Genomic DNA, 15,007 nt, shown 5'->3' with positions numbered 1-15,007 from the left:
ATGGCCTAAGCTGCTGCAAGTGGATGCGGGGACGGAGTTTATGGGCGTGGTTACCAAGACCCTGAAAGACCACGACACTAAGATTAGAAGAGCTAAAGCAGAGTACCACAGGGGTCAGAGCATCGTCGAAAGATTCAATAAGACCTTGGCCGAGCGTCTCTTTGGGTACCAGTATTGGAAAGAGCTGGAAGATCCCTCCAAACGCAACAGGGAATGGACTCAGAGGCTCCCCCAGGTCGTCGCAGCTTCGAACAACGAGGCGGCCAGGGCTACGGGAATGAAACCCAAGGATGCCATAAAAAAGAAACACGTGGAACACAAGTCCTTCATCAGAAGTTCGAGGGCGGTCTTCCCCCAGGAAAAAAGATTAGGCGATGTCACGGTTCGATATCTCTATGAGTCGGGTGAATTAGAAGGAGGATCCAAAAGAGCTACGGATCCTAATTGGTCTTTGGAAACTTATCAGATCCGAAGTGCGATAGCTAAGAAGGGCCAGCCCATCTTGTATTATCTTCATGATGGTCCCACGCGTGGGTTCGTCAAAGAAGAACTGCTTATCGTGTGATGTCCGAATGCTATCGTATGCACTCCGTCATCACACATCCATCGCTTACCGTCAAATGCAGACAGTGACACCTTCTCCTGCGTGACGTTATGTATCTGATGACCATAGCTGCGCAGGCTGTTCATCTTATGCCGCTGTTCCTTGCGTGTTCGTAATACGTTGAGGTAGGACTCGTGCGTAATGTCCTTCTTAACCACATACTTTTTTACGCCTTTAGCTTTCTTTTCTACGCCGTCTAACTTTAGCACGCTGTACATCTTTGGTTTCAGACCCACGTACTCTACTATGGGTTTTCCTAACATTTCGTCTTTCATCTTCCCAATTACCTTCTTATTCTTCGCAGAGTAAAGGAAGTGCTCCTTCGGGTAACCGCTGGTGTCGTACTCGTCTATGTCGGGGAGGCAGTCTTTGTAAACGTCTTCCGTTTGCACTTCTAGAATTAGGGAGTCGGTGTCTGTGTACAGGAGGCGACAGCGGTCTCCGTACTTTGGCTTAAGCTTATCGTAGTAGAACTCGTACATAAGCAGCTTCGATAGATCCAGCACCGTAAAGCCTGTGTAAACGGGCTTGTTTAGTAAGAGGTTTGCCCTTTTCATGTGAATCACGTAGAAGTTCAGCATTTCTACGTATCTAACGAAGCCTGGCTGTGACACGTATGCTTCTGCTTCCTCTTTGGTGCTGACTATTTTTACGCTTACGCGCTTGCGGATGTTCTCCATTGTCTTTCCGAACACGCTGTTGTTCATCAGTTTGAAGAGGTTTTTCTCGAAGTCATTTTTCGCTGCGGTACGCTTTTGCGTGTTAAAGTCAATGTAGGGGCGCATCCAGGGTTCCTGCGTGAATTTTAGGACTCTGTGGATCTTCTCTACGCGCATTCCGTGTCGCACGTAGAACTGCAGGTTGCGGTAATGTACCACATACTTCTTCTTATCCATCAGGTTCATAGTTAGTTTCCTGTACGGTTTGTAACCAGGGCACATTTGCTTTTGCAGCGGACTTAGCTGCTTAAATGGTATCTCTATCGCTTCTGGTGCTAAGGGGAACTCATTGTGTTCGTCGTGCAGGCGCTCTGGGTACTCCAGATCCACTTCTAAGACGTAACCCTTGTCTTCCTCCTTTCCTACCTGCATGTAGAAGTCTATCGGCTTCACTGGATCCCATTCGAAGTCTCTCACAGGTAGGTACTGTGACATTGCCCAACCATAAAGGTTATTCGCATCCAGGTAGTAAATGTATGTGGTTGGTTTCTCTGGGTCGTGCTCTACTAAGGGGTTGTTTGCGCGGGCGTAACGTCGGCTGGGTCCGCATACGCCGCCACGAATACCGTCTTCCATAAACCGATACATGTCGTACTCCGTTAGGAGATCCAACTGCGCATTTGTCTTCTTTAACAAAGCACTCCAGCTGAGCCCAGGAGCCGTGTAGAAATTAGCGGGATCCAATCCGTAATATTCCATAGCCATCTTTCTGAAGCTTTGGAAAACATCTGCAAGCAGCACTACGTCTGAACGTAGGTAGATGTCGTGGTAGTCCCCCATGTTCTCACAGGAGTACTTTTCCCACACGTCTAACGCATGCTGGTACTCCTCATCCTTTATACCAGACTCGTTTAGGGTGCTGTAGAAGCGATCTTTGGGTGGTAGGGACTCTTTGAATCGATCCCAGGAATCCATGTATTCGTATGGGTAGACTCCTTTCCTTTCCGCGCCATATTGACTGGAAATGGGAAAGTTGGTGTTATACTTTACGAGGTTTGCTAAGGAGTCCGCCATAAACTGCTGCGAATCTAAGAACTTTAGCTTACCCACAGTTACGGACATGTAGCGCTCTTTGTTGTTGGGTATGCATTTGACGTCGGAGCCGTCTGTTCCTTGTAGTAGCAAATGGGAGTCGTAACCGCGGAGGTTGTGAAAGAACACCGGAATCTCCATGTCTGGATTTACTTTGAAGTTCATATTGCATTTCCAATGAGCCGCTCCTCTGTATTTACCCGTGATGTGGCAGTGATCCCTAACCTTATCCACATAGAAATCCTCAACAAATGCTTTGTGGCAGTGAATGCAGTGCGTGGAGGGCTTTCCCGGCTTCTCACCTTTCTTAGCATACTTCCCGCATTTAAAATGAGCTTCTCCTAGATACTTTCCATCTTCATCCCACGCTTTCTTGGCTCGTCTTCCAAACTGAAGAAGCGTATGTTGACAAATGTGGCATTTTTTTGCCTTGTTAAAAGCCTCCTGGTTCTCTTTGGTAAATTCCATCTTCTTTGGACGTCTTAATTGTTCTCTAATCTCCCCCTCCTCTTCTCGCAATGCTTCTAGAAACTCATTAGCTGCGTTCTTACCTCGGTAAATCACAGGAGGGTTTGCTTTACCGTCTGATTTGACTACTATGTAACCAAAGGAGCAGATCTCGTGTAATCCTACCTTATTCGTGGCACCACGTTTCTGCTCTTCCTTAGTTATCAACGCTTCGAAGTCTGCATATATCACGTAAGGCACTTGCATCTGCTTTTGATGGTCTGCGTATGAAAGCTCTTTGTTGGTGGGCATCTGGATCCGTTGCGCCACTTCTTCGACTCCGCGGCAGATCTCATCGTGTTTCTTTAGGGTATTTAAGGATGTAAATGACAGCAAGCAGCAGTCGCAGAAGTACTTTTTGCCTTTGTGCTTAGTATGTCTGTAGAATAGTCTGCTAATGTGTTTAACCCATGAGTAGTGTCCGCCGTGGTAGAATAAATGTACGCGCTCTCCTTTACTTTTTGACAGAACTAACGGTACTATCGTCTGCTCTCTGACTCCGTAAACGTTAATTGCTAGATCGTTTATTTCCTCAAATATGGGGATGTCTATCAACTGCATGGGAAATTCCACACCATCCCACTCTAAATCATCTGTGGGATACTTACTTGTCCTACAGGGATCCTTCTCTGCTGGATACAGTGCAGACCTGATTGCCCACATAAAGCATCGATTGTCTTCATTCTTCACGTTTACAATAGCCTTCTTCCTTTCTACCCACGTTGGTAGCGGTACGTAACTCCCCCCTCGTATGGGTACGTACCTGGCTATACTTATCTCTATTCCTTCAACCTCCTCTACTGTCCAACCCGATCCTTCTTTCGTGTAGTTAGACAGCGACTCCATTATTGCTTCTAAGGCTTCACTGAGTGACCTATCCAGATTCGTGGATTCTAATATCACTAACGACTTTGATCGCAACATTGCTGTCGTCATTACCTCGTCTTTTGACAAACTTACTTCTACCATTATGCTCGCTTTCAGGGCTCCTAATTCTTCTATACCTTTTCGGAGAGTCCTTTTAACCTTCCTTTCTGACTGACGCCAAAACTGTCTAACGTCAATCTCACCGTTACCGGGTATTGACACCGTGCTGAAGTTGCTTTGGGATTCCATCTATATAATAGGAAATATTTTATACCTAATACCAAGCACTTTTTAGGTCGTCGTAGTCGTACTCACAGTCCTGACAATGCCAAAACAATTTAACCTTAGTCTCAAACTTCTTACCACATCCACAATCATAACTGCTCATACACTTCGTCTTCATTTTCAAATGCTTTTTCAAATCCGCTTCTTTCTTAAAAGTTCTCTTACATTCTTCGCACTCCATATATAGACTAACATATTTAAGTGCGCTGTTGCCCTCAACCACACTTGGAGTGGGGGTCGTCCGTAGGTGGATTTTTGACACGGGTCTTGCCCGTGTTGAGATTGCGCTGGAACCCCCATTCCCTATACTACTGTACAAGGTGTTAAAAAAGGTCTCTATCATTGCAAGCTCACCGTTCGTCTCACTTCGATGCAAATAATATGAATAATATATATGCACATATGATACATATGAATAATTGTCCAAGTTGTTAAAAAAAGGTCTCTATCATTGCAAGCTCAACGTTTGTCAATACAAAGGCATGGCTACCTTTCAAGATGGCGCAGACAACTGTGAAAGGGACTATACAGATAGTGAGTATAATGTATAATAAACAAATTTATTATACATTTTACTAAGTATCTCAATTCTGATTGGTCGAGAGCCCTCAGCCAATCCCTGATATCCTGTGAACTCGACATGATAAATGTATTATCTGTAGGTTTTCCTTCAAAACGGCTCCAAGCTTTTTCTTCAAACTTCCTACATCAATAGACCAGAGCTTTATCTAGATGGTATTGAAATTTCTTCAGCTCGTCCTATCCAAATTTTGGAGAAAAGATTTTTTAAAGTGAGGTGTACCTAAAGAGCTCGCCCCGCTAGAAATAATTAATTCAATATTAGTCGACAACAACGCTCTCGGAAATTCCACAATGTTAACTTCGGAATATCTGCATAAACTTAACCGTGTGGAACGACCGAGAGCGTTGTTGTGGACCGACGAGGTGAGCTCTTTAGGTACACTTCACTTTAAAAAATATTTTCTCCAAAATTTGGAATGTACGAGCTGTACAAATTTCACTACCATTTAGATAAAACTTTGGTCTATTGATGTAGGAATTTTAAAGAAAAAAATTGGAACCGTTTTGAAGAAAACGGCGAAAATGTGATTTTTAGCAAAACTCTCATTTTTGAGGTTTACGACGCCAATTAGTAAAAAAACATTTATTCGATGAGTTTTTAAGATTTGATGCTGATTTTTCGTAAGGCTCATCCGCAATACTTGGAAATAGATATGTGAAAACTTCAAGGCAATCCATTCAATGGTAATGTTTCTGCCGCGTGCGTCAAATTTCATTTCATAGGCGTCAAATTTTGGATCGAATTTTCAAGCGGCGTCATAACTTTTTTTCTGCCCAAGACTTTCCATCCAAATTTATGCACAGGCTGCAATAGTACTTGATGATATCATTGTGAAAATTTCAGAAAAATCGTACCTGAGGATGAGGAGAAAAAAGCCAAAAAGCCAAAATTTAAAAATAACACTATTTGATTTTTGGCCGTAATAGGCTAAACATTAAAAAAATCTTAAAATAAAATACACTGTTAGGATCTAGGATAATCCAGGCACATTATATGAAAAATCCAGTTAAATTGACGTAATAGTTTTGCGAAGGGAGCGAGAATAAAATTGTCCAAAATTCGCTCTGAATTAGTTTGGTTCCACCTTTTAAAAGTCATTTTAAAGATTTTAGAATTTCCGAGTTCCCAAAACGATCCGCATTACCTTACTACATAGATGATTTTAAAGCCAATTACCGTTGTGATATTGGATTGGGCTCTTAATTAAGGTGGCTCCTATTTTTGAACGTTCGATTTGAGCCCACGATGTGCGCGCGCTCAAAAACCGCTGAAAAATCGACAAGATGTTATTGAAGAACCTTACGCGTTTTGAGCTTCAACAGGGCAAAACCCTCAAATTTTGCACGGGATTCTCTATTTTTTAATAGCTCATTCGAAAAAACTCCTAAAAATCTAGGTTATATATCAACATTTTAGAAAAAGTTTATATCAGCAACAAATGAAAAAATAGATTTTTGTAGGGATTTTTGTTCGACTTTATGAGATTTTTTAAGAGCACCGAAACTACAAAATATGACAAATCAATGTATCTCTTTGTCTTTTTGTCGAAAATATCCATGTATTATTGTAGAATGATTGACTAGCCTTCATTCGTGCAATCATAGAGTCTGCAAATAACTATTATCTTATGAATCTTAATAGTTTTTTCTAATCACTTCCGGTGGCGCAAGTTTTGCTCCAAAACTTCGCGCTTAGGCTTCCATTAAATGCTGATTATCTCGAAAACAACCTCGGGACACCCTATTTTTCTTTCCATTTGGAATCAGCATTAAATTTCAATTCGGAAGTTTGAAGTTTAAAAAAAAGTTTAAGATTTTTTCCAAAAGTAGGCAGTCACCTTAAGGATTGAATATTGAGCCGCAAAATCATAGATATAAAATCATGTCGATGTTTGATGAGCGCTGTTTAATACTATGAAACTAGTTCTTTCGAGGGAAGATTTGTTATTATTTTGAGATACATACTTGCCACTCCACGACGGTCGACGGCACTAACTAGCAATCAAAGCTGAAACCACTTGAAATCAGATGAACTGAACTTTGTTAGGGCTGCGAAAGGACCAATGGTTTTCCATACGAGTGGGAAATATTTACTCTTAACGATATGCCATAGATGTACACTAATGTTCTTCCCAGCTTAGTGATTCGCTGTCCATCGATTATTATCAAGTCTCTGTATAACACATGGTTGTTTTGATGCTTGCTTTACGTTGTTTGGAGCCAGTTTTTCTAGTACAACGGATTATTTGAGCTTTATTCCGAGATACGAAATTTCGCTTTCGTTGTTAAACCAACAACAACGTCATGAAAACGTCGGCCGTCTTATATGTGGGGAATATGTCTAATTTTTCGTAGCTGGCTATCGATGATTTACAGCGTCCCTCACGTGAAACCTCTTCTAAACCGTGTAGATATAAGAGGATCATAAACAGTATTTCCCAAGTTGTTTTAATTCTCCACTAAAAGAGCAGAAAATGTTCAGAAACTCAGAGCCGTGTCTTCGAACTGCTACTTCCTCCTTGGCTAATAAAGTCAAAGGACATGAAGCGTGCCCAGCTAGACTGCGTTATTTAATTAATTCATAAAACGATTTTTGGTCGTTCCAATCTTTCGAGAATGAAATCAAATTTCAATCCAAACTTGGAAATTTGATTGGATTACTTTTCACCATTTGTACAACTTTGTAACTGATAGAAAAAACGATAATCTCTTTGAGCTGATGATCTTAGAGACAATAATAGATTTTGTTGAAATTCTTCAATATAAGATTCGAAATAATTTATTGGGTTGTGTCTCATTTTTACGGGCCAGCGATTACGCAGATTTACAAAAATAAATCATGTTTCTGTGGAAGGCACATTTGTAATAAACTGCGAATTTTGGACCCATTTGTAATAAACTTGCACATTTGTAATAAACTTGCACATTTGTAATAAACTTGCACATTTGTAATAAACTTGCACATTTGTAATAGACTTGCACATTTGTAATAAACTTGCACATTTGTAATAGACTTGCACATTTGTAATAAACTTGCACATTTGTAATAGACTTGCACATTTGTAATAAACTTGCACATTTGTAATAAACTTGCACATTTGTAATAAACTTGCACATTTGTAATAGACTTGCACATTTGTAATAAACTTGCACATTTGTAATAAACTTGCACATTTGTAATAAACTTGCACATTTGTAATAGACTTGCACATTTGTAATAAACTTGCACATTTGTAATAGACTTGCACATTTGTAATACATATCAAACTTATTCCATACATTTATGAACATTTGCTCTTTTTAGCGCCTAGGCCTACGCGGACACATTTTAATGTACTGCGCATGCGAATCAATCCCATATATGGATTTTCAAAATGGCGGACACGACTCGTGTAAAACGTGAGTCAAAATTTCCAGTGAGGTATATGCAGGAATTTTCCTCGGATTTTGCTTCAAAGCAAAGAAAATCGTCAAAGAAAGACAATAATCTTTATGACGTGGTAGTAACTGAGGTAGATAAGTCAAAGAAGCGAATAAAAATCCACTATGTTGGGTATAGTACAAAGTATGACGAGTGAAAATCTTTTGGAGATGGAGCAAGCTTTCCCTTTGTTCGTCATGAAAAGCTGAATATACCTTCCGCAGATTCAATTGGAGATAGACAAGAAATATTCCATGAACAATTATATCGGGAAATCAAGAGAAAATTGTTTTCTGGTCGAAGGGATGATCCAGCTGTACGCATAGAGCTTAGGGTTGAGCCAGATGTGTTTGAAGGAGGACTTGCCACAGTAGTAAGAGGTATTAAAAAAGACAAAAGACTATTTACGGGCTACCATCCAACAGACTCATTGACAATTTCCTTGGTAAAAAGTGGGATGAGCGCATTTTTAATGGTAATGGAGACTTTGCCTTTGTAATTAAAGGAACAGTTCGCTACTGGCTTTCAAAATCTAATCCTATAGTAGAATATAAGTTAATTGGAGATCAATATGTGAAGTCTGAGATTGAAGAAAGAAATTTTATTGTATTTACATTTGTTCGTGGTGATGGAAATCGTTACAATTACAGTACATTTAGTTCATAATACTAGAAATGACTTGAGAAAAAATATTTGATGAAACATAATTACATAATTATAGATAAGAATTAACAACAATGGAATAAGTAAAAATACATTTCTTTGCCAATAATTAATAATTTTGGTATTAGATTATGCTTAATATATACATTTTTTTTAGAGGCAATATAATAGTCTGAAGAAGCAATATTTTTTACTGTTGTTTTGATTGCAATATAGCTCTACATTGATGTTTTGATTTATATTAATGAAGATTCAGAACATCATTTTTGATACAAGGTATGTTTAAATATCTAGCACATTAACTGTTGTGTTAGAATGTTGATCATCACAGTGAATACCCTATACCCAGTGAATAACCTATTAAAAATTTTATTGTGCAATTAGGCATTTTTTTGTCCATACATTATTTACTCTCTCAAGATGTGCACAACAAGCTTGAAAGCCACAGTTTGCACATTTCTTAGTGCAAGTCTTAATATTATGGCAGCTTTTTGAGCAGTTTTTACATTGATATGTGGCTTTAACTCTCTCACAGCCTTCTGCTTCAAGGAAGTGAATTCTGTTTTTCTTTAAAAAGAGTTGTTTCAGAGCAGAAATACCTCTATGATTGGTAGATCTAAAATAATTTTTTGAAGCAGTGTCATTAAATTTTTCCATCCCTTGTTGTGTAAAATATGCGAGATTCTCATACAGTGATAGGAACTCAGGAACATGGGCATACAGCGCATGCATATAGGGTGTCACATCTTTTGCCTGATACAAAGAGAGAAATAAGGAGAAGAAATTTCTGATTTTGCATTTCAAATTGATAATGCTTTCCTCAGATGAAAATGTAAGTTTGAGGTCCCCTATGATTTCTATGAAATCAATCCAGAGTTTTTCAAGATCATTAGATTTGTCATAAAATGGAAGAAGTGTAGAAAAGTTAATATGCTGAAATAAAATAAGTTTTTCAGGGCCAGTTAGATCTCTATATTCTAATTTTTTAGTATCTTTTTTGATTTTCCATGAAAATGATATTCCAATGTTGTTTAGAAAGGTTTCATAGCCTGTCATGTGCTTGTACTTATCCCTTTGAAATCCATTTGGAAATTTTTTTAGCTTGTCAACTGCATCCTGCCTTCCTGAGTTCTCTAATCAGTAGCTCAATTAAATTATCTGATATTCTTAGAATAAATGTAAGTTATCAATAATTACATGATCAATAGGAATAAAAGGGAAGAGAGGAACAGCTTTACAATTAAATTTTTTAGACTTGGCATGATTAGATATTTCATCAAGGGATCTTGCTCCTTGCTTTGAATCACTAATTGACCATGTTTTAGTAGTATCATGCCTTTCCATTCTTGGGCACTTGCACCATATGCATATGCATGATCTTGGTTTGCCTTTCCCAACCCACAAACTAAAGCTAAAAATTTCCAATCCCCACCCAGAAAATATTCTATGTTATATGTTATATTATTGACAGTAATTTCTTTTAATTTAGACATTTCATTCGTAAGATCAGAAAGGGATATTCTTAAGTTATCATAATCTTCTTGTATTTTTATGACTGCTAGTATATAATTACCTTTCTCTCCCATAGCAATATCTTTTTCGTTTAAAATCGTATAAGTAATGTTTTCATTTTTAAAGTCCTTCCAACATTAGTCCCATCACCACTGATTTTGACCTGTATGGTATTTCCTTCCAGCAGTTCTCCCTGTTTCTGTAGCCTTTGTATTTGCTCTTCTAAACTCTTAGCAAATTCAATCTGAATACCTTCAGCATCACCAGGGGTTGGCCTCACTTCCCATTGACCATTTAATGCTTGCATCCTCTTTACCATTTTATATTGACATGGAATTTCCTTGGATTTTTGAGCAAGTTCATTCCATGCTTCATTGGAAAGATTGAATTTGTCTTTGATATATAACCAGGTATTCAGTTCATTGATGTCATCACTAGTCAATTCTTTTGTTGGGGCGTTAGTAAAATCTATATCTTGTTCGTTAGCTAGCTCAAAAGTCTCAAACATTCCGGTATCAGGATTAAAAACTTCAACTTTCGTAGCCATAAAATTATAAAGGCCAAGAAAGGATAGTGTTGTCTTGCATTGTTCTTTCAAACTAGATCTTATTCTTGTCCTTTGCTGTGGGGAGTATTCATTAAAAGTTTTATTATTTTCTGGACCTCTCACTTTGTTTTGTTTTCTGGCAACTTTTAGCGCTATTGCTCTGAATTGCTTCTTATAATAGTTCCTTTGTTTTTCTGTTCTTTTTAAGGCGTCCGTGAGTTTTTCTTCGTGTAGTTTTTTAACCTTTTCTTGGACTAATGATTCTTCAAGTTTTCTTTTTGTTTTCCTTAATTCTCTATTTTCCTCTTTAAGTTTTCCAACATCTAACTCGTTGTAATATATTTTGAACCGATAGGTCTTTCCATTTTTCCACGAGTCTAAAATTTTCTTTGCCAACCTGCCACCGCCTTTTAACCATGCTGCTTTAACTTTTGCTTGTAAATTGTAAATTTGAGTTTTGATCGCACTGATAATTCTGTTGTTGACGGTGATCCCTTTAAGACCCGATTCGTCCAGAACCTTTTCAACAATAGTCTTCAATGCCGACTCATAGCTTTCTCCACCATCGCGTTGTATTTTTTTCGACAATGTATAAATCAGAAAGCTGAAATTGTAAAATTAGGAAACATATAATTAAAACTATAGTATTCCCGCGCATTTCCAGAAATCAATTCCAACGCTACTTACTTATTGATTTCGTGGAAAAAATGAGGAAATTCTGCTCCTTTCGAACCTCCTTCGGAAGATTGCTCTCCAAGTGCTTCGACAGCAGGGGCAGCGAAGAGAATCAGTACGAGAGAGGCAAGAAGTATAACATTCGAATTCATTTTGACCGCGTAAAATCCTTACGAATGTGGGTCTGTTTTACATCAAAATGCGGGTTTTTCCATATACTAATCAATTCAGCTGCTACCTTTTTGATTGGTTGATTTTGGAGCTATTTATAGGGGTTTTTGTGCACGTACGTGTGCTGAAATACGAGGAAAGCCATACAAACATTGACCTCACCGATGATCAAAAATTCCAAATTGACCGGGGTAAAAAATAATCTACGAGATCCAGAAAACTAAAAACATTGAAAGGAGATGTTATTCTATCGTTTTCCGTTGCTACCTTTTTCATATTGTTAGAAGAGATGAATATATCCAACAAAATGTACAAAAAAATGTTCAAAATTGCGTGTTTGACCGTGATTTAGGAGGGGGCGTGAGCGTCAGTTTCCTTTTGTTGACCTTTTGTTAAGCGTAAGTTTCATATGACTTGCACATTTGTAATAGACTTGCACATTTGTAATAAACTTGCACATTTGTAATAAACTTGCACATTTGTAATAAACTTGCACATTTGTAATAAAGTGGAACATAAAAGTGTATTTTTACAACTTTATTCATAGATAGGATTAATATAATCAATCCTTTTGTTCTGAAATAACCTGTCAATCAAAATTAAAGTATGAAGTCATATGAGTCACGTGTTCACTGCTGCTAAAGTAAGTTGTCACATTTATTAAATAATAGTATGCATTTAGCTTTGCACAATTAATAAAATGATTATCAAAACAATTTTTAAATGATGATAGACAGTGTTTGGAGTTAATTCGATAAGAATATATTCAGTCCAGATTGAGAAGATTTTTTTCCAATTCTATTCAAGACACAGAGTTGTCTGCATAGCTAAACAATTGTCTAGACAACCACTCATGGCCTTGCGCACACGGTGCTGGTGCATCGCAAAATTCATGGGACTGCTGTGATTAAAAATATTTTGGAGCTAACCATGTTATCGAAGTTTTAAATATTTCATACATTTTGATTGTCGTTGGTAACTCAAGGGCGGATCCAGGGTTTTTTGAAGGGGGGGTCTCAGGGGTAAATTTCGTGGGCAAAGGAATCCCAGTCGCATTTTTACCACAGGAAGCCCATTTGACCTCAGGAATGACAGGGGGGTCGCGACCCCCCCGACCCTCCCCCTGGATCCGCCCTTGTAACTTGTATTTGAAGTAAATCTAAAATCAAAAATGATAGAAAATCGAGCCAGTTTTGGACTCACTTCCACCACAAAGCAAGGTCTCATACAAATGAACATCGAGATAAACTTGTTGGCGGCTAGTTTCTAATAATAGTTAACGACAGCTCAATCTAGACATTTGAGAGTAACTTTCTATACTCGGTGTTAACTTCATTAGTTTTCTCTGGCCATGGTGCTACTGGTCACTCGCGACCCCATCATTGTTACGACTTGTTTCTGGGCACAAACTAATGAAGGTCTGGTTTATGAATGACAGGCCCTGTGGTGACTCTCCGGTAGAGATTGGCCAGTTATTTCAAATGTTGCTAAACTGTTCCTATCCTTAAATGGTTATACTAAAGTTATGTTTATATACATATATACATACAATCATGCACATAGCAGTACTTCATGTGACGTCGTCAATTATTTGCCAATAAGTAACTAAATATTGATGGTGAAGAAAGTAACACATGATGAAGAGCTTTTGTGAGGATGGTTGGCATCATATCACAATGCTTTTCTTAGATACAAGAAGTAATCATAAAAACCGTTATTGTCGATCTGAAACATGACGAGCTTTGCACAAGAGAAAAAAATATGCAAATGAGCTTAGGAGCGATTCAATCGCTCGTAAACTAAAGTTAATTGGAATATGAACCCCTAAAATCAACACAAACACCACGGGTGTTTGACAGCAAAAGCCGTATAATGTCATTTGACGCATCATCAATACACTAGTTATTTGCCCATTTGGAAAAGCTCATGTTTGGAATGCGTGATGATTTGATTCTGTTGCATTATTCACTCGATCATTTGATTGTTGTAAATTTTATCAAACAAACCAAAAATATACATCAGTAGATAATGAAATGTGTATCTAGAGAATATCAAATTAACTTATTTGACACAGAAACAAATTATCGGTATTAAAATAATGAGTAACTGCATTGAAGAAAAAAACATTTATAGCACGATTCAAGCCATTACCTACAACAGTGTAATAAAGTACAGAATGATTATATATCATGAATGGAAACAAGCAAACTATATCATAAAACTGGCCTTAACGTCTAATAATGATGGTCGCTTATTTGAATTGTCCGATAAGCACTCGTATACTAATTGCGGTACTTGAAGCTTACGACGTTCTGAAACAAAAGTCACCATTTTCCCAAAGGAGTACACATCACTGCTTACACTAGGCGGCGCTGAACCTTTCATTACCTCTGGAGCAATATAATGGTCTCTATAGTTCAGTCTAGGCGATCGTCGCCTCGCGAGACTAACTTCTACGCTGCATCCAAAATCAATTATGACCGGATTGTAACTTGTATCACTGAACTTTTCCAGCACAACATTATTTGATTTAAGGTCGTTGTGTATAATGCCCCGTTGATGTACATGCTGTAAGGCATCAGCAACCATACCAAAAATCTCGTACCAGGTTTTGATGTCCAGCGGAGGATTCGCCCTCGTAGCGTCATAAAGCGTAACATTGGTGTTTTGTTCTCCGTGGTATAAAAGGACAATCTTTATAGGCTTTTGTTTTATACACACGCCAAATAAAAAAGGAAGGCCCTTGTGATCTCCCAGGTTCTGTATCATATGAGCTTCGTGCCTTGCTGCTTTCTGTAACTCTGGCAGTTTCTTTTGACCATCATTATCTAAATACTCTTTCACTGCTACAACAAGGCCGCGATATTTTGCCAGAAAACAACGGCCATATGTGCCTTGACCAAGCGGTCTTGCCTCCTCAGTGATTGTAATGAGAGCAGGATCTAGTTCTTTTAGTTCGGCTTTTTGATTTGCTCGCTTGTTTTCATTTCGACTTTGGATTAGAGGAATAACTCTATCTGTCTGGCGTTCTTCGCGAACTCTTTGAAGCGCTGCATCGACCATTTGACGACCACGGAAATTCGAAGGTCGAGTAGAAATGGACTGTGCTCGTGAAACAGAATGTGCCTGAGTAGAGGCATTCACTTTTGTTATGCGAGCTTTTGCCTGCAATTCAGCTATTTCCGTGCTATATTCTTTTAAAAGCTTGTCTTTTTTTTCCTGCTTATTTGCAGCACGTTCTTTTGTTTTCTTCCTGGCCATCCATTGTTTTCGTTTTAGTCGCTTTATCTCCTTTAGTTTTTTAAGATGCCTCTCAGTCTTATCTTTGTCTTTCCTAACTTTCTTCATAGTTATACTTTCACAGTGTAAGCTAAGTTATCAGGGTGCGTTTTCACTAGGCCGACAATTAAAGGCAACTCCTT

At 38.4% G+C, this 15,007-nt stretch overlaps 3 protein-coding genes across 3 annotated transcripts in view; all 3 read right to left on the bottom strand.

Moving 5' to 3' along the window:
- LOC116308875 (uncharacterized) overlaps nucleotides 1-7,147 on the bottom strand; it is a 28,362-nt gene extending 21,215 nt beyond the window's left edge. The window contains 1 exon segment of the mRNA XM_089031626.1: nucleotides 6,562-7,147. The gene's annotated coding sequence lies outside the window, so the exon portion shown is untranslated.
- Nucleotides 7,148-9,814: 2,667 nt separating this feature from the next.
- On the bottom strand, nucleotides 9,815-12,005 carry LOC148910175 (uncharacterized). Its single transcript, XM_089031951.1, has 2 exons — nucleotides 11,427-12,005; nucleotides 9,815-11,343 (listed from the first exon to the last, which is right to left on the bottom strand). Exons 1-2 carry the CDS (start codon nucleotides 11,564-11,566, stop codon nucleotides 10,284-10,286), a joined length of 1,200 nt encoding a protein of 399 aa, XP_088888077.1. The 5' UTR covers nucleotides 11,567-12,005; the 3' UTR covers nucleotides 9,815-10,283.
- A 102-nt stretch (nucleotides 12,006-12,107) lies between these two features.
- Nucleotides 12,108-14,933, bottom strand: LOC148910174 (uncharacterized). Its single transcript, XM_089031952.1, has one exon. The coding sequence runs from the start codon at nucleotides 14,931-14,933 to the stop codon at nucleotides 13,794-13,796; it is 1,140 nt and encodes a 379-aa protein (XP_088888078.1). The 3' UTR covers nucleotides 12,108-13,793.
- Nucleotides 14,934-15,007: the final 74 nt, after the last annotated feature.

Source organism: Actinia tenebrosa, unplaced genomic scaffold (genome assembly GCF_029948245.1).
Source record: "Actinia tenebrosa isolate PJP-AT-01 unplaced genomic scaffold, QUT_ActTen_1.0 PGA_scaffold17__23_contigs__length_9995812, whole genome shotgun sequence".
In the NCBI taxonomy this organism is placed as follows: Eukaryota; Metazoa; Cnidaria; class Anthozoa; order Actiniaria; family Actiniidae; genus Actinia; species Actinia tenebrosa.
This window is presented reverse-complemented; position numbering and strand designations above follow the sequence as displayed.